The 25,668-nt window shown below is 52.6% G+C and overlaps 5 protein-coding genes across 11 annotated transcripts in view; 2 read left to right on the forward strand and 3 right to left on the reverse strand.

Annotated features, from left to right (window-relative positions):
• Positions 1–798: 798 nt before the first annotated feature.
• Positions 799–2,632, reverse strand: LOC122383066 (RING finger protein 37-like). Of its 2 annotated transcripts, none has more exons than XM_043369166.1 (2): positions 2,590–2,632; positions 799–2,278 (listed from the first exon to the last, which is right to left on the reverse strand). In XM_043369166.1, exon 2 carries the CDS (start codon positions 2,269–2,271, stop codon positions 940–942), a length of 1,332 nt encoding a protein of 443 aa, XP_043225101.1. In that variant the 5' UTR covers positions 2,272–2,278; positions 2,590–2,632; the 3' UTR covers positions 799–939. The 2 variants fall into 2 exon arrangements, with proteins under 2 accessions (XP_043225101.1, XP_043225100.1); XM_043369165.1 differs by lacking the exon at positions 2,590–2,632 and adding an exon at positions 2,399–2,584.
• LOC122383069 (transmembrane protein 216-like) lies at positions 2,453–5,053 on the forward strand. 3 transcript variants are annotated; one of them, XM_043369174.1, is made up of 3 exons: positions 2,453–2,499; positions 3,426–3,658; positions 4,111–5,053. In XM_043369174.1, the coding sequence occupies exon 3, from the start codon at positions 4,143–4,145 to the stop codon at positions 4,539–4,541; it is 399 nt and encodes a 132-aa protein (XP_043225109.1). In that variant the 5' UTR covers positions 2,453–2,499; positions 3,426–3,658; positions 4,111–4,142; the 3' UTR covers positions 4,542–5,053. The 3 variants fall into 3 exon arrangements, with proteins under 3 accessions (XP_043225109.1, XP_043225107.1, XP_043225108.1); XM_043369172.1 differs by lacking the exon at positions 2,453–2,499 and adding an exon at positions 2,752–3,050; XM_043369173.1 differs by lacking the exon at positions 2,453–2,499 and adding an exon at positions 2,910–2,967.
• A 189-nt stretch (positions 5,054–5,242) lies between these two features.
• On the reverse strand, positions 5,243–11,954 carry LOC122383067 (aspartate aminotransferase, cytoplasmic-like). Its single transcript, XM_043369167.1, has 7 exons — positions 11,576–11,954; positions 10,297–10,478; positions 8,134–8,242; positions 6,825–7,193; positions 6,411–6,576; positions 5,965–6,107; positions 5,243–5,709 (listed from the first exon to the last, which is right to left on the reverse strand). The coding sequence occupies exons 1-7, from the start codon at positions 11,682–11,684 to the stop codon at positions 5,564–5,566; spliced, it is 1,224 nt and encodes a 407-aa protein (XP_043225102.1). The 5' UTR covers positions 11,685–11,954; the 3' UTR covers positions 5,243–5,563.
• LOC122383065 (ubiquitin thioesterase trabid-like) lies at positions 7,919–20,759 on the forward strand. Of its 4 annotated transcripts, XM_043369164.1 has the most exons (10): positions 14,699–14,846; positions 15,033–15,300; positions 15,331–15,867; positions 16,021–16,120; positions 16,435–16,634; positions 16,917–17,187; positions 17,596–17,837; positions 18,608–18,736; positions 19,117–19,366; positions 20,020–20,759. In XM_043369164.1, exons 2-10 carry the CDS (start codon positions 15,159–15,161, stop codon positions 20,102–20,104), a joined length of 1,956 nt encoding a protein of 651 aa, XP_043225099.1. In that variant the 5' UTR covers positions 14,699–14,846; positions 15,033–15,158; the 3' UTR covers positions 20,105–20,759. The 4 variants fall into 4 exon arrangements, with proteins under 4 accessions (XP_043225098.1, XP_043225096.1, XP_043225099.1 ...); XM_043369163.1 differs by lacking the exon at positions 14,699–14,846 and adding an exon at positions 7,919–7,939 and having other exon boundaries at positions 15,033–15,867; XM_043369161.1 differs by lacking the exon at positions 14,699–14,846 and adding an exon at positions 12,201–12,301 and having other exon boundaries at positions 15,033–15,867.
• Positions 20,312–25,668, reverse strand: part of LOC122383063 (condensin complex subunit 2-like) — a 30,827-nt gene continuing 25,470 nt past the window's right edge. Inside the window, exons 10-13 of the mRNA XM_043369160.1 lie at positions 23,286–23,436; positions 22,189–22,338; positions 21,552–21,659; positions 20,312–21,314 (exon numbers count right to left, since the gene is read on the reverse strand). Coding sequence (XP_043225095.1) covers positions 21,075–21,314; positions 21,552–21,659; positions 22,189–22,338; positions 23,286–23,436 — 649 coding nt within the window. The 3' untranslated portion in view covers positions 20,312–21,074. The remainder of the gene's footprint in view (positions 21,315–21,551; positions 21,660–22,188; positions 22,339–23,285; positions 23,437–25,668) is intronic.

The following is a 25,668-nucleotide window of genomic DNA, read 5'->3' on the forward strand; positions in this document are numbered from 1 at the left end:
GGTCACGGAGTTATGACGTCATAAGAGGTACAGCCTCCGGCCGGATTTTCACAAACTGAGTGCCAACGCCCGAGGTTTCCTGCCGGTGGTACGGAGATCGGTTGATGGATCGTGATGAAACTTCCCATGCATGTTGGGGCAAGTATTGGCTATCATATGGTATAAGAAATTTGACCGGGTCAGGTCAGGTCACGGAGCTATGACGTCACAAGAGGAACAGCGTCCGGTACTATTTTTGAAAAGCGCCCGAACCACTATTTTGCTAACTCTTGTCACCTCAATGGGAATATGCAGCAATATTAGCTTCTATAGGGAGCAAATGGACCTCCCAAATCCAAAAATACAATCAGATTTCAAAAATTTAAATTTTGATTTTTCGAATTTCTGCCGCCGACTGTGACCTTGCCGACTTCCGGCGCTCCCAACGCGCCATTTTTAGAGCTAGGGAAACGAAATACATACCAAACGATAGAGAATTGATCAAGGAACACGATAGTGAAGATTTCAAGTCGATATCTCCCACCGTTTTGCCGCAATCGCCGCCGAAAGTTGAAAAAAGTCTATTTTTCCGAAAATTTGACCTTTGACCGGTCAAAAGTAGGTCAAATGTTGACCTAGGACCAAAAAATATACAACCAATCGCGAGATCTCGTTGAGAGCAATCCGTTGGTTTTTCCGCTAAGCTCTACGACCTTCCGTTTCGAAACGCCAGGGGGGGGGGTCGTAACAACCCCCCCCCCCCCCCTGGTCGTTCGTGTTATGAGAAATGGCCTGGTCGTGCGAGGGTTAACCATGATACTCAACTTCATCAATATTTATTGGTCAACTGACTGAGTGTCAGTGATACTGCCGGCCACGTACAATTATACAAAACAAGCAAGATTTGATGAGTGGAAGCAATAGATCACAACCATTGAATATGAATCCCCCTATTACCTTCTAGGTGTGTAACCTGACGGCGTCTGCCTTCTGGAACGTTTTGCGGCAGGTGCCGCACTCTGCCGCCTTGGGCAGGCGGAGCAGGCAGGCGCGACAGGCGGCGTGCGTACAGGGAAGAGAGTACAGGTTGCGCTCGGCGCCGCAGCCGCACACGGGCGCCGTCGGAGCCGCCGGCCGCGGCTGGAACGACTTGAGTCCACTGAGGGCCGACCGCAGGGCAGTGTCCAGGTCCCCGGCCGAGGTCCCGCCAGCCGCTCTGTCACTGCCGGGGCCGGGGTGCGCCGCCCGCGGGTCGTAGGCGGCCCGCTGCGCCGGCGGCGCAGTTGGTGGTGTCGGGGACGCCGGCCGTTTGGCGCGGCCCACGGTGCGGCCGACTGCGGCCAGCTCCGGTGCCGCGCCGGCGTGCTCGAACAGAAAGTGGTCGATGCGCGCCTTGAGCGCGGCGTCCGGCACGGGCCGCGCGCCGCCGCCGAACGGCACGCCAGAGAACGGGTCGCTGGGCGGGCGGCCCCAGCCGGCCTCGGCGCGCTCGTGGCGCTCCAGCGTGCTGCGGTCCACCGTCTGACCAGAGGGAAGCACCATCGGCAGCACCATCACCTCGCACGTGATGGGGTCGACGAACTCCTCCGGCGGAGTCGGGCCGGTGCGCTCCACGGCCGCGCGGGCCGCCGCCGCGCGGCTCTCCCGCTCCCGCGCCAGTCGCTGCTCGCCAGACTGTGGTGAGGCCGCCGGTGCCGGCTGACTGGGAGTGCTGGCTGCCGCCGCGGCCGCCCGCTGGCTTAGCGCGGCTCTCAGCGCCGGGTGGCTCGGCTCCGCGGCCACCGCCCACACGCGCAGACTGCTCAGACAGAGCGCGCTGGGGCCGCGCGCGCGGGTCAGCCTCACCCTGAGGCGCGCCACGCGCCTGAGCGCTGCGCGGTCCCGACATCTGAGCGGCAGGCGCAGCGCGGCAGGGGGCGGCCCGGAGCCGCCGCGGCCGCCGCACGCCGCGCCGTTCACAAACGACACCTCGTCGGGTGGCGGCTGGCCATGCTGCTCCCAGAGAGAGCCGGCTGGCTGCCAGTCGTCACTGCCCGGGCCGGCCACCAGCAGCTGGACACTGGTAGTGTGCTGCTGACTCAGCCTCAGACATATCCGCACCTGGCGCAGTTCTACGGGGCAGCAGAACTCGAGCGTGAGTGTCACGGGCGGCCGCACAAAGCCCGCAGCCAGAAATCCTCTGCTAGCAGGAGACAGGAGGTTCTCTGCTTCAAACCCATCACTGGTGGCAGAACTGGCTGAAATGGACTGGCAGAGGCCACCAGAGCAGAAGTCCAGAAGCTCTTGTGACATTTTATCACTGCAATGAAGGGCAAGAATTCATGAAGTTAGAGAATCCACAAACAAATCTACACAGCAGGTGAAAAGGTTATCAAATCTGATATGCCCTAACCCATTTTTGGCATAACATTAAACATACCAGGACAGGACGTGGAGTAACTACACCTAAAAATGCAAGCATGCCAAAAGCGTCGTTGGCAGACTGAATACAGCATGCATGCAAGTTGCGAAATACAGAAGGTTTTTACTTCTTGAACTTCGTTGCTAAGCATATGATAAACCGAAAATTGTCTGTCTTTATTTATATTTACCGGAGAAGTACCCACCTACCTCTCCTTTCCTTGTCTTCGCCCCGCAAATTACCTGCGCTAAAACATGTCTTTGGTGCCTCAGATATGCATCGCGAGAAGCTCGCTTCCAATTAAAGTATATTCGGATCCTTGCTAAAAAGCCTTCACAATGAATATTATCATTGATGGGATTTTCAGTTGATTGCTGTGAATAAAAATCTTATAGCCTTAAGCTTTTCTACAAAAATGCATTTATATCAATTTCAGTATTCAGAAGTTGTGTTTTTTATTCAAAATATTAAACTTCCTAATATGCTGATTGAAGTGAAACGGACATTTCCCTCCTCATCTAGATCTGGCAGCGCATTCCAAAACCCAAACAAATGTTGACAATATCAATTTTTTTGCATATCAATTTGTAAGTGCAAACCAAGGGTATCATTTTTCCAATATGTTGACTTTTAATTGAACTGTCTAAGTTCTTATCTGTTCTTTAGCAAGGTAAGTTGAGTATGGTAATAGCAGTAGGGTCGAAATGGTGGGGTTGGGTAGCTAGGCATAGTGGCCTAACTCAAAAACTCAAACTGAGCAGACGTCCAAGCTGGCGTCTGGCATCTAACTTGGCGTCTAACTGTTGGACGGAGACTTACAAGCTAGACGCGTCTTAATTTAGCTGTCGCCAGATAGACGTAGCAGCCATCCAGCTAGACGCATTTAAGACAGATGCATGTAGCTAGACGCAAAATGGAAGTCTTCACCCAATCGGGCCAATATGTTTCTGATTCCAGAAATCCGTGACTGTAGGTGAAACCATTTTTATATATCAATTGGAGCCTGTACTGCTCTATGTTTTTGTTAACTCTGTTGGTTCCCCAGCTTCAGCCATGATTCGCCGTCCACCGACACGCATAGAGCTACGCTTGGAGGATCTGCAAGAGTACGAGAACATGAAGCGTGAGATGGGGTCTGCCCGGAATGCGGCTGCTGGCGGCCACACTGCTGATGCCATGCAGGAGACACCTGTTGCAAAGAGCAAACAGCAGCTGGCAGAGGAGAGGCTTGGACTGGTCGTGCCGAAAGGAGCTGCCAAGTAGTTTGATGTGAAGAAGGTAGGTTGTCTGCTCACATCTGTTCATTTGCAACATATGCTGCTTTATTTTCAGTAACAGGAATCAGGAACCTTTTTTTCTGATATAATGTCGTGACCAATGCATTTGTATGTCACCTACACTAATTGGCTATTCAATCAATTTGACAACAGCGTTTGATAACTGGGTCCCTGAGATGGCATCGATAACATGTGCACTGCAAAAGTTTAGCAGACATTGCTGTCTGCTCATGGGATTGCACCACTGTTACAGAGTCCTAGCTAATGACATTACTGCTAGACATTTCCTTTGCCGTCCACCAGTTGTCAGGCCACGTTACAATTGACACTGGCCATCGATTTTGGCGTATTTCTGTAGATGAGCAATCCATTTCATGCTGGTTGTAAATGCTTATTGAACAGTGTAAGCGTAAGGAGAGACGGGCGTTGTCATTTGTATTCCCCGTTTTCCAGTTGCTCGCTGCCAGTGTCACTCTGTCGCCGCCATGGGCTCGTCGCTGGCCTACGAGGTCCTGGCCTACCTGCACGGATGGTACACGGCTGCCTACGTGTGCCTGACGCTGCTGCTGCTGCTGTGGAAGCGCTCGGTGCTGCCCTACCCGCCGGTGAACCTGGTCTCGGAGCTGGCGCTGCTGCTGCTGCTGGCCGCCGCCGAGGCCGCCCGGCTGCTCCTCTCCCGCCGCGGCAACCTGACGCTGCGCGTGCTGCCGCTGCTGGTGGGCGCGCTGCTGGCGGCACCCAGCGCGCTGGCCGTCTGCTACTTCCTGCTGTGGCAGACGTACGTGCTGCGGCTGGAGCTGGTGCTGTGCGCCACCCAGCTGGTGTTTATCGGGGTGGAGACACTGCTGGCCGCGGGATGTATGGTGGCCTTCTCACGGGAATAGTGAACGGCGTCACCACACCACAGCGGGCCGGGACGGGACGGACGAGTAGACCGACAGTGTGTGTGGTGTCAGTGATGGCTACCTGAGGTAATAGAGAAAGACTCGTGTGGCTCGAGAGTGGAGGAGAGCGATGAACGAAGCGGTCATCAGCCATGACTGGTAGTGCTCGCAATCAATTCGATTGTGGCCTGGTGGGATCCAAGCCTCGTGTGTGGCCATTGGATAGCCTACACAGGACCTCAATCCGAATCGACTTGCTACAGCAGCACTCTGATCTGATTCCCCTTGGACTGACACCAGTGATATCTGGTTTTGCCGTGAAGATTCAGAGGTGTGCGCGAATGGTGTGCGTACGTACCTGGTATCTGGGCCGTCTAGTGAATGTTCTGTGCTTCGATACCGTCCCATTGGTTGAGTGAAATGCGTCAGCTTTGTACGTTTCGTAAACTAGTCGTCATGCACAATGCACATTGTAAATTTCACACGAAACCTTGCATAAATTCAATTTGGTACCTATGTCGATTCGCCCGTGGCCTTGATGGGACTCAGATTCCATGATAGCTTTACGTCTTAGCAGAGTGTTATTTTCACAAGCAGATTTACCGAGCTTGAATTCCCATGCTTCCTATCATCCGTCACGCCACTTAAGTGGTAACAAAGCTGGGAAATTGTTTACTTGATTTGCGGTAAAAATACTCCAGTTCCGACTAGGTTATATTCACCGTTCACCGTGTTCACCGTGCGTGCTTTCAGCAGCCAGTCGATAAAAGGTGCATCGATACCCCACCTCACCCAACACTGGCAGTTTAGCCGATAACGCCGATAAATTCGCTCCAATGCATAGACAATTACACCGGCAGTTGTTCCAGAAGTCGCCCCAGACGGCTATGGACTACAAATCAGCCCTAACAACGCAAAATCACAAGACGCTCAGCGTCGATTGTCTCTAACCTAGCGCTAAAACTTCACTCACGCCTCGTGTTCCGCGTGTCGCGGGTTCGAATCTCGGCGCGGTCGGCGCTTTAGGCGGCCGGGAACTTGGTGACGGCGTCGTGGATGGCCGAGGCCACGTAGTCGATGTTGTTGGTGTTGAGGCCGGCCATGTTGGCCCGTCCCGAGCGCAGCAGGTAGATGTGGTGCTCGTTACCGAGATACTCGCACTGCTGGGCTGTACGGCGGAGAGACTGGCGTCAGACGGGTGTGGACAGTATAGACGGCTGGAGGAATGTGGAAAGACGAACGTGGCTTGGTGTGGCCCAAAGTAGATCGACTAACAGTTGTTAGTCGTGACACAAGCAGCAATCAGCTGTGAAACAGAATCGAGCCACGGGGTACCGCTACCCACGTTTAAATCATCTCGCGTCCCGCTACACCCTTCCACGGCCCCTCGCTGGCTGTCCCCCACCCAGCTATTAAGACTCACGCGTCAGGCCGGTGAAGGAGAACATGCCGATCTGCCTGGTGATGTGGTCCCAGGTGCCGGGCGTGCCCAGCTTCACCAGACGGTCGCGCAGCGCCTCGCGCATCTGGATGATCCGGCTAGACATGACGCGAATGTGGTCCTGCCTGTGCACGGGAAAGGGTCGGAGGATGGCTTTAGTCCCCTGGGTCAGAAATCGTAAATCCCTAGCTGCGACAGATGACGAGAATCATCACGCTGGGTCGACTTTACCAGGCACAACACATTCCAAAACTTGGCCACTGCAACTCGCTGCGCTCATATTTCCAACCGCACAACGATCAACATTTTACTGCCTGGCCACTTTTGCTCTCTTCAGTCTGCACCTCAGCAATATATCCGACCTTCTTTATCTTCCCATATAAACCCCTGTGTGAATTTACGGGCCACATCCCCTCCCCTCCACTGACCACTCGGCGAAGAGGTCCTTGTTGGTGAGCGTGGCGGCCACCACGCGCGCGCCGTGCGCCGGCGGGTTGCTGTAGGTGGCGCGAACGACCAGTGTCAGCTGACTGAGCACGGCTGCCGCCAGCTCGGCGTCCTTCATCACCACGGTCAGGTTACCGGTCCGCTCATCTGGGGGGAGAGGCAGCGAGTCAGAGCGCAGCACACAGAACTAGCAGCACGACGAACGATCAGCAACATCACAGTGTGGCAGCAATCAACCCATCATCAGCCAGTACCCAGTGTTCAGTTTCATTTCAACTTATAGCAGTGTCGGTTTCGTAAACATTCCGGTGATTAACATAACAAGAATCATTTGTGCCCGGCTGATTTCCGAAACATCCGCTTCACCGCACCCACCCGCCCCAGTTACAACTCACTGTAGAGTCCGAAGTTTTTGGAGAAGGACTGCGAGCAGAACAACTCGAAGCCCTCCTTGGCGAAGTAGCGCACCGTGCGCGCGTCCTTGTCCAGGTCGCCCGACGCGAAGCCCTGGTAGGCCGAGTCGAAGAAGGGGAACAGTTTCCGCTCGCGCATGATCTCGGCAATCTGTTTCCACTGTGCGTCGGTGGGGTCGCAGCCGGTCGGGTTGTGCGCGCACGCGTGCAGGATGATCACAGAGTTCTCCGGCGCGTTCCTCAGGTCCTCGCACATGCCGTCAAAGTCGATGTTCTTGGTGGCCGGGTCCCAGTAGCGGTAGGCGCGACCCTGCTTGAAGCCTGCCGTGTCGAAGATGAGCTTGTGGTTGCCTGAGGGCAGGCAGTGGAGATCGGTTAGTTTTTGAAGCCGAAATGGGTTTAGACTGACGTGAAATAGGCAAGCGGTATATCCCTCCTATTTATCCGTTGGCAATGCTCCCAGATGTCTGTTAGTGCATCGCGAGTCCCAATGGCCTGACCACCTGTTCGTTCTCTACCTCATGATTATGCTGGCCAGCTGTCGCTTACGCTGTGAAATGACTATCATCTGTCGCTTCTCAGCGTACACACCATGCACTGTACGCCCCCTCCCCCTCTCCTGAACTGACTCTCTCTGGCTCTCGGCCAGAGACTGTCGCGGAGCGCGCGGCCCGATATACACCCGGCACGTGACACCCGTCCCCTGCTACCCAGCAGGTCAATGTCAGCCGGTCGCCAACCGGTGCTGGCAGCCGGCGAACATTCACACGCTGCCCAAACTGGCAGAGGCGGCGACTTTACACCCCTAACTGGCACACGGAGAGCATTCCCACGCTGCCCAAACTGGCAGAGCCGGCGACTTTACACCCCTAACTGGCACACGGAGAGCATTTACACACTGCCCAAGCTGGCAGAGGTGAGACTGGCGCAAACACCGCACCAAACCGGGCCGTCGGCGGCTGATGAGCCTTCAGTGGCCGGCGCACAGGCGGTGCAGTGGTATTACAGAGGAATTGACTCTCGGGATGACTCATGACAGTCCTGTGATGTGTGTGAATGACAGAAAAATCGCCCCTTAAGCACGGCATGCGTTTCAGGTGGGTCGAAACTGAAACCAAAAACGAACATCCAGTGTAACAAGCAGGTAATACAGGACAGTGCCTAGTAGTTAACACGCAAAACACGCATAAACACTGCACCACGAAGACTCTTAGCGTACGAGCTACGAAGAAAGTTACTAGGTGTCATAGCCAAGCAGCGCTGACCCGATGTAAAGTTTCCCGCCACTCACCCCATGTGGGCGCCGAGTAGTAGTAGGTGTCATAGCCGAGGATCTTCTGTAGGAACTTGGCGCCAACAAACAGGGCGCCCGTTCCTGAGAGGGACTGCACTCCTAGCGCCTGTACACGATCGAGAACACACACAACACGTGCTGACGTCAGACTATGTAAAACATATTCTCAATGTAACAACAGGTCGAGGGTGTCAAAGCTGTCACAGGTGTGCAGAAACAATCAGTCATTTTAACCCTAGAACGCCTAGGGGGGGGGGGGTTGTATCAACCCCCCCCCCCTGAGGTTTTTTCGAAGTGCACGCTAAACGGCTTGTCGTAGCGGGCTGAAATTTTCAATACCCTCTGGGGCAACCTTTGCGCATCTTTTGCCGAAAAAAAAATGATCGGGTCATGTCAGGTCACGGAGTTATGACGTCATAAGAGGTACAGCCTCCGGCCGGATTTTCACAAACTGAGTGCCAACGCCCGAGGTTTCCTGCCGGTGGTACGGACATCGGTTGATGGATCGTGATGAAACTTCCCATGCATGTTGGGGCAAGTATTGGCTATCATATGGTATAAGAAATTTGACCGGGTCAGGTCAGGTCACGGAGCTATGACGTCACAAGAGGAACAGCGTCCGGTACTATTTTTGAAAATCGCCCGAACCACTATTTTGCTAATTCTTGTCACCTCAATGGGAATATGCAGCAATATTAGCTTCTATAGGGAGCAAATGGACCTCCCAAATCCAAAAATACAATCAGATTTCAAAAATTTAAATTTTGATTTTTCGAATTTCTGCCGCCGACTGCGACCTTGCCGACTTCCGGCGCTCCCAACGCGCCATTTTTAGAGCTAGGGAAACGAAATACATACCAAACGATAGAGAATTGATCAAGGAACACGATAGTGAAGGTTTCAAGTCGATATCTCCCACCGTTTTGCCGCAATCGCCGCCGAAAGTTGAAAAAAGTCTATTTTTCCGAAAATGTGACCTTTGACCGGTCAAAAGTAGGTCAAATGTTGACCTAGGACCAAAAAATATACCACCAATCGCGAGATCTCGTTGAGAGCAATCCGTTGGTTTTTTCCGCTAAGCTCTACGACCTTCCGTTTCGAAACGCCAGGGGGGGGTCGTAACCCCCCCCCCCCTGGTCGTTCGTGTTATGAGAAATGGCCTGGTCGTGCGAGGGTTAACCAATACCTGTAAAGACAATAAGACCGAAGCACAACCGGGATTCGCAATAAAACGATAAAGCGACACGGGTGATTATTCGGCATGTGATGACGGTTTATTTTAGTAGTTATCACCAAGGTAACGACCAATGTGTCTGCCTCGGAAGCCGGGGTGGAATGGGGAGGGGTGAGAATGAGGCAAATAAATAACCCAAGACCGGTCCCACAGTTGCCCCGGGCATCCGACGTAACAGCGATCTGTAGACGCCGGCGAGGACGAAGGGAGCGCAAATATTATTTTAATCCTAACGTCATGTCAAGGGCCAGATGCTGCCTATCAGCCGAGCCCCCGCTCAGCGAGGCCTAACGGACACACCCACTGCTGGTGAGACGTGACCCACTAACTGCTTGTGCGATGTCGTCCATGGGGATTGCGTACAAGAGCACGCACAATATGGGATCGAATATCCGTCCACTCAATGGCAGAACCTCTGAATAAATAATAATTTTGCCTGCAGCTCACCGGCAGTACATTGGATTGGGGCGGCGTTATCGCTGCCAAAGCGAGGAAAGGTCATAGTTACTAAGAGACCGAACAAGCCGTTACTAAGTACCTAAGCATTGAAGCATGAACACCGGCGAAGGTATACGGAAATTACGGGTGTGATACACCGCCGGGCTCCGTATCGTAACCCGGCAACAGTACACAACTGGTTGATATGGAGCGTATCATCGCGCTCTAGTTTGTACCAGTATGGGTGCATCATCCAGCTTTTTACTTCCTACCAGCTACGGTCAGCTGGATATTGTCATTTAGCCTTTACCGTAAAACCCCGAGCGACCGGCCGTCGGGGGATTGGTGCAGGACTGCCATTACCCCATTTATGATATTCATCCCGCTTAATCCTTGCCACAACAATCTCAACCATACCATCTGTCTCCCACCCTCTCACTCTCGTACGCTCTCCCGCCCCCTCTTCCCTCTCCCCGTTGACTCCGTACCCGATTGTCGATGACGGCCGGACAGTCGGTGCCCAGCAGCATGTGTACGGCCGCCTTGCTGAACGCGTCCAGACCCAGCACGGGCAGGTACTCGTGGTTGAGCGTCTCGTCAGCGGCCAGCTGCGCCTCCAGTTTGCGCACCACCGGCAGCACCCACGGCTTGCCCTCGTCGGTCCGGTACGCTGCACGCAGACAGGGGGGATTAGGGCCAGGGGTGAGGGGAGCAGATTAGGGAAACTTTGTAGGGCAGGGGCAGATAAGGGAACTCTGCCAGGCAAGTTACCAGAGTATAAAGTATCCAGGTCAGTGATGGTGGCTATTGGGAATGGAAAAGGAGCCACAAGGGACAAGCTAACTGTGATGGGAGTGAGAGAAAGAGAGGAAAGGGAGAGGGTGAGAGAGAGAGGGTGAGAGAGAGAGAGGGGGTGAGGGTGAGAGAGAGAGGGCAAGAGAGAGAGAGAGAGGGCAAGAGAGAGAGAGAGGGCAAGAGAGAGAGAGAGAGAGGGCAAGAGAGAGAGAGAGAGGGTGAGAGAGAGAGAAAGAGAGAAAGAGAGAAAGAGAGAGAGAGAGAGAGAGAGAGAGAGAGAGAGAGAGAGAGAGAGAGAGAGAGAGAGAGAGAGAGAGAGAGAGAGAGAGAGAGAGAGGATAGGGAAATTGGAGGAGAGAAAGAGAAGATAGAGATTAAAGGAGAATATTAGAGAGAGAGGGCAGGAGGACCAAAATCGTTAGGAGAAAAGATCAGATGAGTGAATCAGCAAGCATGACCAACAGGCAACAGAGGGCATGAAAGAAATACCTAAGCAGTCAAAGGGCCATTATACTATGGTTCACACTTCTAGCTCATATTCTTGTATCTGAAATAAATAGTTAGTAATACTGCTCATTTTCATCAACATGTTTTGAAAAAAAATGTTAGTGAAATACTAGAAATTAAACTTCTAAGCATTCCCAATCCAAATCACTGGTTTAGCAGTCGCAATGCATTATTGAGGCTTTGATTCTATGTTTTATAAAATGCACTGAAAATAAATTAGGGTAGGGCGCCTTTGCACCAATCTTACGGGGTACTGTTTCACGGCAGAGCGCTGCAGCGCACTGTAGCCGTATTGGTGCGGCATTTGAGACAAACTTGGCTCGGTCGAAGCTCTAGCATTGCGAGCATCCGAGTTGATGTTTTCAGGGAAACCCAATACACCTTTATATGCAGAGCACTGCAGTGCAGTGCCTTAAAACAGGGCCTAGGATGCTTATCTCAATTTAGGCGACTATTTTAACTTACCACCAACTCCAAGATTGACCTTTTTGGGATTATGATCCGCATTGTATGCTCTGGTTAGTGCAAAAACCTCAATAGGCGGAGCAGTTTGGACGTTTGAAAAGATGCTCATCTTGAGATTTACTTATGAAAAGGTTGCAAATACACAACCGAAATATTTGTTTTCCAAACGCCCCCGATTGCCCCGCCTCCCGCACGAGTTTGGGTGACTTTCACGGAAATGGCAAGGTCAAGTAATACCCAATGTAACACATTGGATATAAATTGCATACTAAGATATTGAATTAGTCTTTTTTGCCTTTATCATTGAGTTTACTATTAATATTAATTTTTTTTCAATATTTGTGAATATTTCATAAAATGATTGATAACAATTTCAAACAAATGAAGGAACTAATAAAGTTTAAACGTCATTTGTAGGAGAAAATAATGCATCAGTTTAGTATCGTCAGCAAAACAATATGCAGGCGCATATTTTTTCTACATTAGTTCATCGATGAAGTAGAAAAATGCATATGAAATTATTTTTTGGTATTCAGCTTTGTTTTCGTTAATCCTACATTTTCATTTGCTAACTTTGCTCATCATTCCTAAGAAATTTCTTGTCGATAAACTTTTGCAGTATTTTAGGTTGGCTTCATGGAAAGCATGCAAATAGAAATCTGCGCATGCGTGAAAAACTCCTTTATTTTTGTTTTCTGTTTGCGAGGGATGGTGATTCTCGATGGGGTGAGTTGAAAAATATGTCAATTATCCAGAAACTCTTTTCAATATTAATTCTTTGCTGCTCATTAGATATGTCATTTAAGTAATGATAGCGTCATATTTGTCGCCCTAATATCAATATACACTGCTGAGTTGTTCCCACTAGGACTACAAAGTTACTGATGTTTGCTCCATTTCCCTATTATATTTGTCATTTATGGGTGAATTTGGGTTTTCCTTCCAGTACATGTGCTTTGCGCATGCATGCAGGTTTTCAAGAGATCAATTTTTTTCACTTGGAGATGCAGTTTTCTTTGTTGTTTTGCATGATGATTTTGTTGCTGTTATTGGTGCAGTTCGGCCACTGTTTTTATGGACGACGGTGAAAACAGGGCGCCTGGGGCGATTTGATCAAGTTTCGTGAAATTTACATGTGACGTTTAGCATCTAGAAGGCCCACAGAGGGGGAGAAGCTCCAAATGTCACGTGAATAATATGTCCTCCGGTGCCCTGTTTTCACTGGCATCCGTTTTTACCAGCACCCACCAGCTTGCTGGCATTTCTGGTCTTCTCATTGATAAAACTTGTGTAGCGTATGTGCCTCACCCATGATTGGCAATGGAATGGCTGAGAGTAATCTTCAAAGTCCACATATGGGAAAATGAGCAGAATGCTGATATAAGCTTAAAATGAGCAGATGTGTTAGAGGTCATTTTCATCAGTAACTGAGCTCCATTCATCACTGTTTTCTCCTCTTGACCCTTTCCTCTATCAATCATATGATACAATTTTGCCTGTTTCTTTCCAGCTGCTGCTTGAGATCAGCAATTTAAAATTAGGTCACAAATTGATGAGGTGTCTTGGTATGGCCTCAGATCTGTGATTGCAGGTTGTGATCTTTTAGAGTGGAATAGTTCTTATATAGTAAATTTTGGGTACATGCTTACCTAGTTTATATTGGATGTGATCATTTGTAAATATTAGACCATGGCCATCCACAAAAATGTAAAGCTTGAGATTTGATAACCTCTAGATATGTAGACCATAATCTTATATAAAATGATCAAGTTGATATAATAATTTATCTTCTGTTTAGCAGACATTTGTATTATTTTCTGTTTAACAACAGCAGAAGAGGTTAAGCAAGGCATTGAAACATCAGACAGGCCTTCTAGTGCCTGTTATCAAAATTTCAGAAAGGTCAAAGATTAGCATACCCCAATAGTTAACCCGTGCCCTGCTGGAAGGGGGTGTTTAAACACCCCCCCCCCCTTGTGGTTTTTTGCGAATATCTCAAAAACGGCGGCGGCGCCGTTTTTGGTACACCTTATCATACATCAATTCTACACATGTTGTGAAAATTTCAGACCAAGGTCATTCAAGGTCAGGTCACCAGGTCACTTGAAGTGACCTCACCTCATAAAAAGTTTCAATGTCTGCCATAGCTACACCGAGTGACCGATCGCTTTGAAACTTTCAGCGATTGATAAGGGTAACAGTATCTATCGAATGTATATCTTGGAATTTTGATATCGGTGACCTAAGGTCAGGTCAATTTTGCGACCTCCCCATTAAAAGTCAATGGGAGAAAATTGAAATGCGCCTCTTTTGGACGAAAGACATTATAAACACTCCCAAACACTGAATTACAAGTGGTTTAGACACCCTGAACAAGAAAATGGTGTCCGTGACCCCTATTTATGCCCCTGAGGTCATCTCAGGTCACAAATGGTGTCTAACAGTTTTTCGCAAATAACTTTTGATAGAGGCATGCTAGAGCGGTGAAAACGCCTTAGATGTGCTCAGCTCGACGATACGGATCGACCGATATGCAACATGACCCTTTCCGGTCAGGTCATGACCTTGACCTGAGGTCAAATTTTCAAGTTGACCTTTCAAGGTCAAATTATAGTTCATTCGATGCGTCTTGACGAGAGGAACACGATGCCGGTAAAAGTAAGCTCGTACAAGGCTTGGGTCAAAAGTTATTGCAGAAAAACTTTCCGAAAAAATCGGCTATTTTTGCAGTTTTTGCCCCCTGCAGGCAAAACCGTTGACGTTAGGTCAAATCTGAGAAAATTACTCAGAAAGGGCGGTAACAGGGCTATCGAATGCGCTTTTCCGCGGCGCTGTAGCTTTACTGGTTCCCGAGTTATGCGTTGGCTTCCTGGAAATTGTCGACATTCGACCTGAAAATCGGCGAAATTTTGCCTTCAATGACCTCTGGTGACCCGACCTTTGACCTGACCAAAAAAGTGACCGAAGTGATTTCGTCATTATTTTTGGCGCTCTTTCGAACGCCGCCTTCTGCGTATCGCTACGTGGCCAAGGAGCCGAGTTAGAGGGGGGGTATTCAAACACCCCCCCCCCCCCCCCAGCAGGGCGTGGAAATCCAGGACCCCCAGCCGGGCGCGGGTTAATGTGCATTAGCTCTGAAAAAAAATCAGGTTTGAAATGCTTATTCAGTTTTATGAAACTGGACGGTTCAGTGTTTCTAAATTCCCATCCACAGACACTGTACAGTGTAAAGTGTACACCTGGCCATAATTTTGTGACACCTGGTGCCCTGGTGAGTAACTGCATCATTTGGCCCTGGATTGTTGGTCTGTTCATTCTGCATTTCACTGATAAGCCTGGTTGAAGATAGTTTACCAAGTGAATGTGCTTTGCATTCGCAAACTAATGCATGCTGGTGTGTGACCTTTTTTTAAAATCTGTTCTGAACCAGCACTGACAAACCTCCTTTCTGTTTCAGGGATAAAATTCAACTGATGTGTGTCATGCATTAGTCTTTCTGCGCTCTCCTCTGCCGTTCTCGCGGCCTGCTTCCGAGCACTGCCCGCAGCCGTCCGGGCGGCCCGCCGCCGCCGCCGTCGCAGCCATGAGCTCGGCCGAGCGCAAATGGCCGTGCGAGTACTGTACGTACGAGAACTTTCCCTCGTCCAAAAAGTGCACCATGTGTTACGCGCCGCGCCCCGTGTACCTCATCTCGGAGGAGGCCGACCAGGACATCTACATCTGCGGCGGCGGCGGCGGCGGCGGCGGTGGGGGCAGCGGCGGCAGCCCGCCCGCCTCGCCGACCGCTGACGACGCGTCGCGCAAGTGGGCCTGCTCCCTGTGCACCTACCTGAACTGGCCCCGCGCCGCCAAGTGCGTGCAGTGCCGCTCGCCGCGCCGGCGCGCCTCCCCACTAACGGCGGCCAACCTGCACGAGGCGCTGGCGCCGCTACACATCCGCACCCCGTCCTCGGAGAGCCTGGCGCGCCGCGGCTCGCCCTCGACCCCCTCGCCGCGCCACCACGAGCCGCGCGAACCCGGCACACGCAAGTGGGTGTGCTCGACGTGTACGTACGAGAACTACCCGCGCACGCGGCGCTGTGCCATGTGCCAGACGTGGCGGCCGGCGGAGGAGGAGCCGTCGGACGGCGGCGGCGCGGCGGCCGCCTCGCCGCCTCTCTCCAACTACGAGTACGAGCGCCGGCTGCGCCAGCTGCGGCGCCGCCAGCGCGAGGCGGACTGGGTGTGGCTGAACGCCTGTCTGGCCACGGTCGACGGCGACCCGGAGCCCGTCGACGCCTACCTGTCCTCAGGTCAGCGGATTGGCAGGGGAGTGGGTGGGACGGCTGGTGACGTTTTACTTGTAAATTGGGGGCTGTGACAATGACACTGCGTTATGTGTGCGTATTTCGGAACAATCGAGTCATCCTTTACACGTGTGATAACCATTTATTGCTTCTCCGCAGGCGGTGACCCGGCCCGCCAGCTCAGTAAGGCCGAGGTGGCGCTGCTAAATCGGCCGGCCGTGTTCGACGTGGGCCTCACACTCGTCCACCTGGCCATCAGGTCAGTCAGGGATGCTTCACTGCAATCGATGGGACGGGAGTGGATATATTTTGGTTAGATTTTTCATTCCGTCCTATTATTTATCAGTTATAGTGAAACCATATTGATTGTCGGATCAACTAGACTGGTACAGCATATTAATGATTTCGGTATCAGATTTTCATCTCAAGATATTTCTCTTAAAACTTCTCATGGCTCTCAGTTGTGCTGATACGATGCTTCTGGCTTTTGTCGCCACCTTACTCTCTTATGAAGTTCGTCACTCTTTCATCCATGACACATAGCCCCGACTAACTGCCCCTATCGTCCCTCAGGTTTTGCCAGGACACGATTCTGTCTACGGTTCTCTCTCGGATGGAGGGCGCCGGCTCGGGAGTGAAGCGGGTGCCTTCGCTGGTGGCGCCGGACGTGGCGCAGGCCGTCCGGCGCTCGGTGGCTACCACCCTGAGACAGAAGAAGGTCGCCTTCCCCTGCTACTTCATGACCGACATGACGTGGTTTTCACTACCTGCAGGTGGGGGAAGCGGGGACTGCGGTGCAGAAGGCAGGACCGATGTCCTAGTGGGATATGTTTTATTTTAGCGGCTCTTTTGACGTGACGATATTAGATCATTTCTTTTTACTTGAACACATTTGGACTCTCATGTAGCAAGTCGTCGGGTAAAGTTTGTGCTTTTATGCTGTGTAATTGTATTGCCTCCCACGACCGCGTTTTACCCCCCGGAAGTTTCCTCTAGACCTATCCGCCGAGCGATTTTCACGCACCCCCATCCCACCTACCCCCTCCCTCCGTCAGACCTGGACGAGCTGCCGGACATGGTGCAGCAGCAGCTGTTCGAGGAGCTGCTCGACAAGGAGGCGCAGAAGGAGCTCGAGGCCGACGCGCCCATCATCAACTGGAACCTGGACGTGACGGAGCGGCTGGGCAGCCGGCTGTACGCGCTGTGGAACCGCACCGCCGGCGACTGTCTGCTCGACTCGGTCCTCCAGACTACCTGGGGCGTGTTCGACAGGGAGAACACGCTGCGCCGCGCCCTGTTCGACAGCCTGCACGAGGCGGCCAGCGCGTGAGTGGAACGCGCGACCGGGGGCGGGAGCTGGGGTCCGTGTCCTGGGGAAGGGTGGTTTTGCTGGCTCACAGGTTAAGAGAAGAGTATGTGAGAAATGTCTACGGCCTCTTTAGTATGTTAAGGACATAATCAGGCTGCTTTGTGGCCATGACGCATTTCTGGATTGCGGAGTCGTTCAGCTTTTTGTTTTGAGACTGTCGGTACCTTGAGTTTCCCGAACGAACGTTAGAGGTCAGGACCTGCAATAAAACAGGGCATTCGATACAGTAGCCTACTGTCAAAGTGTGCCATGCGCTGCGAGTCGTATTTGCGGGTGTTCTCTCTCAATGTATACCGAAAACCATTACCTGACGGAGTACAAGCCGCCGGTCTCTGACCCCCCCCCCCCCCCCCGCCGTCCGTTAGTTTCTACCCGCGCTGGTACGAGTACGAGCTGCAGCAGACGGAGCGGCTCGAGTACCGGCTCGACGAGGACCAGCTGCGACACGACTGGCTGCAGCTGCTGGCGCTCGGTAAGCCCGGCACGCCGCTCGAGCAGCTGCACGTTTGGACGCTGGCGCACATCGTCCGCCGGCCCATCATCGTCTACGGAGTGAAATACGTCAAGAGCTTCCGCGGCGAGCCGCTCGGCTACGCCAGGTTCGAAGGTGAGTCAGGTCACAGGGTGTATGAAAGGCTTTGGTTGCTGTACTTAACACTGAATCCCCTACAAACAATTATTTATCTATAAAGTCACATTTCCCCGCACCATTATTTTGTCTGTCAATGTCTTGTTTCGGTGTTCACTGAGGGATTGTATAACTTCTATCGATGTTGAGAAGGTTCAGTCAGTGATTCAAAATCTGGCAGAAAAACCGTCCGTTCTCTCGGCGGACTAGCCGTCCCGGTGTGTGTTGCGACCCGCCCGCCGCCGTATTCAGTGCGGATGGATTGGGACTGAACCTCCGCGGCTCTCAGGCGGTCGGCCCGACCGCCGGGTCCCAGGTGGCCCCCGTTTGTATTCAGTGGGATAGGAGCGGCGGCGCTCACCGCTACATTGTCGGTTTGGGCAGCGCCGACCCGCATACGCAATCAGGGCCAGAGGCGCGACTCCGTTCACTTGTTGATTGGAGAGAATGGAAGAAATGGATTCAGGGCGGCGCGAGAGCCTGTTTCGATAATCTTGGTTTCGATGGTTGCACATCGGTGCTTCGTACTTTCATTAAGGAAATGCAAGAGCTTGAAAACTACTGTTCGCAGATTTTGACACGAATGTACGAACGGAACCTCCCGCTCCCGAGACCGTCCGTCCCGCTTCCGCTCGAGTGCATTTACATACTACCGTTATTGTCAAACGCAGTACCGGCTTGTTACTTCTAGCCCCATGCGCTTTAGTCTGCGTGACGTGTCTCGTATCTCACATCACGCTCCATTCCAGGGGTGTACCTGCCGCTGCTGTGGGACTCCTCGTTTTGCTCCAAGTCGCCCGTCTGCCTCGGCTACACCCGCGGTCACTTTTCGGCGCTGATCCCCGCCATGCCGCCCACCTCGCACCTCACCGGGGCAGGTGAGCTCAGACTAACCGGCGCGATACTCGTCTGTGGGTGGGATAGGGGAGGGTGTACCAAATCATGAAAATACCCAAATGAAAACTCCAACACTGTGTGTGTGTGTGTCAGTGCCGCGCCCATCGAGTGGTGATGTATCGCTAGTCCGTATAATCACGGTTCTGCGGTAACGGGATATGCCGATGACTGTTTGGAACATGTGTAGAATGAAGTCATTAACGGTGTTCGACATGCTTCGTAAAATGGCGCTGCTGTTTGTCCGTGGGTAGCCTACTCGCTCCGGGTGTACATTATACCGTGATCCGTGACTGCCTGTCCTGCATTGCCCGTAACCCTGTACGATGTACCGTAGGCTCTAACCCCCACCTCGCCCCGTCAGGCGCCGACCTGCACAGTCCGGAGACGGGCGGCGTGGTGTTCTACCCGCTGATGACGCACGACGGCGCGCTGCTGCCGGTACACTTTGTGACGCGCTCGGAGCGCGGCCGAGAGGAGGCCCTGCTCCGCCAGTGGCTGGACGTGTGTGTCACGGACGGCGGCTGCCTGGTGACGCAGTGCCAGCTGCCGCGGCCGCCGCTGCTGGTCGCACAGATGGTCCAGGAGTGGCTCAACTACTACAGACGCATGTGGTGAGAGCTGGTGGTGTGGGGTCAGCTGTAGTCGTTCATTTCTGACCGTGATTCCAGCGAATGTGATTGTCGAAGGGATGGGTGTTACGTTCATGTATGGGTGTTGCGATCATTTACCAGTAAGCAGCATGAATCAAGGCTGATGGTAATCGGTTTCACCGATCGTTCATGGTTTTTTGTTTTGTTTTGTTTTGTTGGGTTAGGCCCTTTCGGTCGACAAGACCATTGCAGAGCCGGAAGGATGATAGGAATTAGGGGGAGACATTGGTCTGGGCAGGCACCCTAGTGAGTCGCCGGGGCTGAGCCCGTCCAGAGGACAGGCCACCCAGCCCCAAGGCACTCACTGCACCCGGCTACGGGGTGCGCTCCCTCGGGAGCAGCGGTGCCGCTCCAAGGGAGCAGCCCGCATGAGATAAAGTTGCCTGTCCAGCCCGGTGGGGGGTTGTGGCGTGGAGGAGAAGGATTTCAGTATCCTGAGGATAGAAGCACGGATAGGTGTCGTTCATGGTTTTGTCATTTGTTAGGGCATAGATTGGTCTCCAGAACTGCTTTTCTCCTATCGCAACTACGACTGCTTGCCGATACAAAATGTGGCGTGCCGTGTGTTCCTACCTCTCACCTCTGACACCGCCCCCCCCCCTGTTTTTTGACAGCCCGGTGACGGGGCCGGTGTTCCCCACCAAGCTGCCAGCGGCCGCCGACGAGGCCAGCTCGGATAACGAGTCGGAGGGCGAGTGACCTCCCGCCACCGGCCGCCGGTCGTCGCGCCTATAGTCCAGTGATATTTCCGTAGTCAGCGCGCCCGCCGGCGCCACCGCCCCTAGCCAGACTAGTACCTGACGGAGAGAGAGCGGCGCGGCGCGCGCACTAGAAACCCACCCGCTGGGATGTTATATGACGATGAATTCCTGCCTATTTGCCGGCCGGCCGCCAAAACACAGTCGCTACGGGCAGCTCGTGTATTCGCCGGAGGTCGGTCCGAGGCCCGCCGAAATGCCGTGAGACGATAAACGAACGGCCAACGGTGGGTAGGGCGGCCCGTCGGTGATGGACAAAGCAGAGACGCGGAAGGAGGGCACGCCAGCACTGTACACGCAGCGTCTTTCCCTGGCGGAGGCTGTACTCTGTCGAGCGGTTAGTGTGCGAGAGAATATATACTATACTGCGATACACGAGCGCCACTAAAACCTCTACTGCGGCGCGCCCATTGTGTTAAAAGGTCTGTTGCTTGTTAGTGCATACAAACGCCGACCCAACAAAAACCAGGGGTCGGGGAATCTGAATATGAGTGTGATGATGAGTGTGAACGCTAGCGCCGTCTTACGGCCTCACTGTCAATGATGCCCCGGCGGCCGCGGTCGCGGGGATAATATAACTGAACGAACACCGTGTCGATCGGCCTGTGTCCGTCCGCCGGGGCCGGCTAGAGATGGAAGACTGTACATTTGGAGAGCGGACACTCGGCGACAGACGGGCACTGTCCGGTGAGAGGCCGTACAGGCGACACCACCGACCGAAACCCCAGCACGGTATGCTACACTACCGACAACGTACAATACAGACATCCGCTTATCCATACGAACCTAAACATATCACTTTGTACATCCATTCTCCTCGCATCTCCCTTTCACACATCGGAACCCCCCACCCGGATCGTAACTTACAACACAACTCCTCCCGAAACTCCGCCCGGCACTGGCCGACTCTCTCACGGCGTGTCCTGCGCTATGAAGAAGTCCTCCATCCGGCGCGTGCCGGTGATCCTCAGACACCTCTCGTTGGCCGTGTGCAGCAGAGCCGTGAACGCCAGCGCCACGCTCAGGTTGTCCGCCATCTTGGTCGACATGTGGCTGGGCAGACGGTGGTACAGCTCTCGGAAACTGTAGTCGCGCCCGGGCGGCATCACCGCCTCCTTCAGCACGCTACGGGACGGAGTGGTGGCGTTCTCCTGCGGGACCGAGGGGGAGGCCGTGACACAGGCGCTTCTGTGATTGTGCCTTACACGCAATGGAGCAGATATCTAAAGGATACACAGAAACAGGGGCACGTAACACATTTTCATTTCCCAGTGACCCCACAGCATGTAATACCTTACTAACTACAACAAACGCTTGGCCTTCATCCATACTGCACCGTATCGGTCAAACTCAACACGAGTCTCAGTCCACTGAGACAAAGTACCCACCTTGTCGTCATTTCCTCTGTCCGCCAGGATCTCCCACATGGCCGCCTTCAGCTTCCGCATGTCCATCTTCTTGGCCGTCCGAGCGTACGGAATGAGGATCCTCTCCACCTGAGACACGGAACAGCGACCGATCAACGTGGGCCGAACGCGGCGCGGGTGCGCCGGAGCGAACAGCGGCGAAATCGAACACGAAATGGGGCTATCGAGTGAGGAGAGATGGATTGTGATAGACGGACACTCGGGTCCGGCTTGGAACAAAAATAACTACCGGTCATGGGACGGCAAAAATATCGGGCGCAAATTACAGACATTCTTGTCGCTCGAAAATTAACCACCGAACACACCGAAAACTATAGACAATAGGATGCGTTTCAGTGTAATGAAAAACACATACAGGATATCCTGTAAGAGTATAGTCACCGTGAGAGTAATTATGTCAAATTTAGGAAGAATCCACACAAACATCTGGTTTCAAAGAAACAATCAAGTTTACCATTGCGTCCAGCCAGGTTAGCGTATCGATCCTACCTTCAAATAATCGAGCTAGCGGATCACCATCCTGACCTGACTACACCCCCCCCCCCCCCCCCCATTCCCATCCTCCCGACCACTGCGGACCGCAGGCTCATTAGCTCACCTTTTTCGGCGCCTGCACAAGGTTGTCCCCGATGAGCAGTCCGCCCGGTGTGTCCAGCACCACCTGTGTGGAGGAGAGCAGCTCACTGGCGTCGCACGCGCCGCCCGACGGCAGGAACGTCGCCTCCTGGTCGTAGTCGTCGCAGCCCTCCTGGGGACGGAGCGGTGCGGTCAGACGGACGGTGGGGTTCGGCTGAGGGATGGGTGAGCATCGGGGCGATGGCTGAAAAAGACTGACAGACACTATGAAGATTGTGTTCCCTTGAGTACCAGATGCCCAACCGTGTTTATGGTGTTTATTCTTTGTACAACTTTAGGTAAGACTTTCCACATGAAGGTTACTTTGCACCCTGCAAGCGCCGAGTCTACACTTCGCATTAGTGATAATACACTGTTAACCCACGCTGAGCGGCGAGTTCGGACAGACGTCTGCCGTGTCCCTGTCTAACTCCCTCTGTATAACTCACACTGAGCGGCATGTCCGGACAGTAGTCGGCCGTGTCCCTGCCTAACTCCCCTCACACACTCACACTCACACTCACACTGAGCGGCACATCGGGACAGTAGTCGGCCGTATCCCTGCCTAACTCCCCCTGGCCCTGCCTAACTCCCTCTGTCTAACTCACACTGAGCGGCACATCGGGACAGTAGTCGGCCGTGTCCCTGCCTAACTCCCCCTGCCTAACTCCCCTCTGTCTAACTCACACTGAGCGGCACATCGGGACAGTAGTCGGCCGTATCCCTGTCTCACTCCCCCTGTCTAACTCCCCCTGTACAACTCACACTGAGCGGCACATCGGGACAGTAGTCGGCCGTATCCCTGCCTAACTCCCCCTGGCCCTGCCTAACTCCCCTCTGTCTAACTCACACTGAGCGGCACATCGGGACAGTAGTCGGCCGTGTCCCTGCCTAACTCCCCCTGTCTAACTCCCCTGGCTAACTCCCCTGGCTAACTCACACTGAGCGGCACGTCGGGACAGTAGTCGGCCGTGTCCCTGCCTAACTCCCCCTGTATCTGTATAACTCACACTGAGCGGCACATCGGGACAGACGTCTGCCGTGTCTCTGTCTCACTCCCCCTGTATCTGTATAACTCACACTGAGCGGTACATCGGGACAGTAGTCGGCCGTATCCCTGTCGTTATCGTAGTCGTAGTCGGCCACGCTGCCATCCAGGTCCACCTGAGACTGGGAGTCGGCAGCCGCCGCCAGGTCCCGTACGATACGCATGTCCGGGCGCAGGAATAACCTGGCGACGAGCGGGAGGAGGGCGAATGCGTGAATGTGTATAAAAATCAATTGAAAGATCGGGTGTCATTATCGACGGATGAACTTGTGGTTACGGTTGTGACTGCCTTGATGCTCACACAACAATATAGCATTCAAATATCTCATGTATAGTTATTGTTCACAGCATTTTGTCCCTGAGTTAACCCTCGCCCGCACATGGGGGGGTGGTTGCCACCACCCCCCCCCCCCCCCCCAGGTAGTCTTTCTGCTCTGCACTCGACATTTTTAGAGCTAGAAGGCTGATTTTTCGTATAGCTGCTCCTCTATCCTTTCTTGATGTTCACTGAAAATTTCAAGTTTCTGTGACTTTTGGTTTCGGAGATATGACCTTGTTTTTCAGGTCATGTCATGACCCAAATGGCCAATTCTCAACATCTTGCGTTTGCTATGGGCCTTGTGAGCTTTTGACACCTTGATTTCGGCCTTTTTTGCCAGTCTTACCTCCCACCTATCATGGAACATGTTGTTCGACGATGTACAGGTGTCAAGGTCAGGGTCAAGGTCAACCTAGGTCATCTAAGATAATTGCGTTTTAGGCAAGCTAAATTTACTTTTTGTGAATTTTTTTGACTGCATTTCTGGTAAAAGCTTATCAGATCATGATTTCATGTAATATGGACACATAAACAATCGGTGTACACATCAGTATACACACAGCCACACACAGACATACAAACACATATAAATGACCTTGACCTAGCTTGACCTGAAATGACCTCAGCAACAAAAATCTGGTCGGGTAGTGTGACAAAGAGGTTCTAGCTGGCTTGGCACCAGAAAACGGCATCGTCATCGGAATATGCTAAGCAGCCCACTTGATATCCAACGGTGACCCAAAACAGCAACATTTTTTAGCTTGACCTGACCTGGAAGGTCAATGACTGATCTGAGAAGGTAAAACTGGGTATCATTGGATTCGTCTCTTCCCAAAGAATCTTTTTGGTCTTTACCGCTAAGCTCTATCTCCAACAGGAACGAAATGGCGCGGGGGGGTGGCAACCACCCCCCCCCCCCCCCATGTGCGTTCTAGGATGGGAAAATGGCATGTGCGGGCGAGGGTTAACAGGTGTATTAGGCCCCAAACACGCGACACCTATGGACATCCACAATTCATACGTCACCACAATCGTTCTGCTGAACACCAATGTCACGTTTCCCGGCGGTCCGCCAAAATCAGCAGACCACCTGTAAAAATACCCCAACCTTCCACTCGGCGTGTTAAGGTGGGGGTGTTCGGCTTTTAAACGAGGCACAAAGTTGCCAAACAAGTGTATCATGAACGCCGTAACTTTGAAACGAATACGGACCGCGCCCCAGAGAATCAGCGAATGGCTTTACAGTCGATCGCGGGGCTATTCGTCCGGTCAGGAGCGATGATATCTGACGAAGCAGGCCGGTCACCCGGGGCACCAATGAAAGGTGGTCTGTATCTGTAGCTGGCTCAACATGATCACATTTGGAAATTAAGATAAACTTCATCTTTCGCCCCTTAAAATGTTAATAAAGCATAAATAAAAAAAAAATTGCATTAACTGATCAGTCGAAGACATCACCAATGATAATGTCAAAGAAAACATCAATACTTTTGTGACCAGGTAAATGGAGAGTTGATAGCCCTGAGGATGGACGTACGGCCGGCATCTTTCTCCACCAAACATGCAACACTCCGAGTTTGATATGTAGATCCATAGACTTTATACCGAGGTCGAAAGTAGATCAAGGTAGAACGAATAAAAAAGAATAGCATACTCAACATGTAACGCCCCGGGGAAAGTGGCATAAATCGAGAATTGTGATGCGAACGCACACAGTCAACAGATGAAAGATGGAATCGGCCGCCTTGGGAAAAAAGGCCACGGCGCAGGCCCCAGCAGACTTCAAACAGATGCATATCCGACCACAGAACTAGTGAAACAATGCATCACACTCAACAGCCGTAGTTTCAGAAAGGTGTACGGTTTTCTGGCCATGAAAGCAATCTGACCCAACCCACTGATAGCAACTATTGAGCCTATTGGACGCATCCTTACTATTGGACATATCCTTGTCCAAATTTTTTCCTCATCCCTCACAGCTTTAAAAACTGGTACATACCACCTATAACTCGTTATACTGACTGGCATAAAAACGGCTTCGTTTCGGCTCCGTAAACGGATGTCAAAGCCTGAAACGCTGAGCGGCCGGCTGAGAC

The sequence above is a fragment of the Amphibalanus amphitrite genome, unplaced genomic scaffold (genome assembly GCF_019059575.1).
Source record: "Amphibalanus amphitrite isolate SeventyFive unplaced genomic scaffold, NRLGWU_Aamphi_draft 000153F_arrow, whole genome shotgun sequence".
Taxonomy (NCBI): domain Eukaryota; kingdom Metazoa; phylum Arthropoda; class Thecostraca; order Balanomorpha; family Balanidae; genus Amphibalanus; species Amphibalanus amphitrite.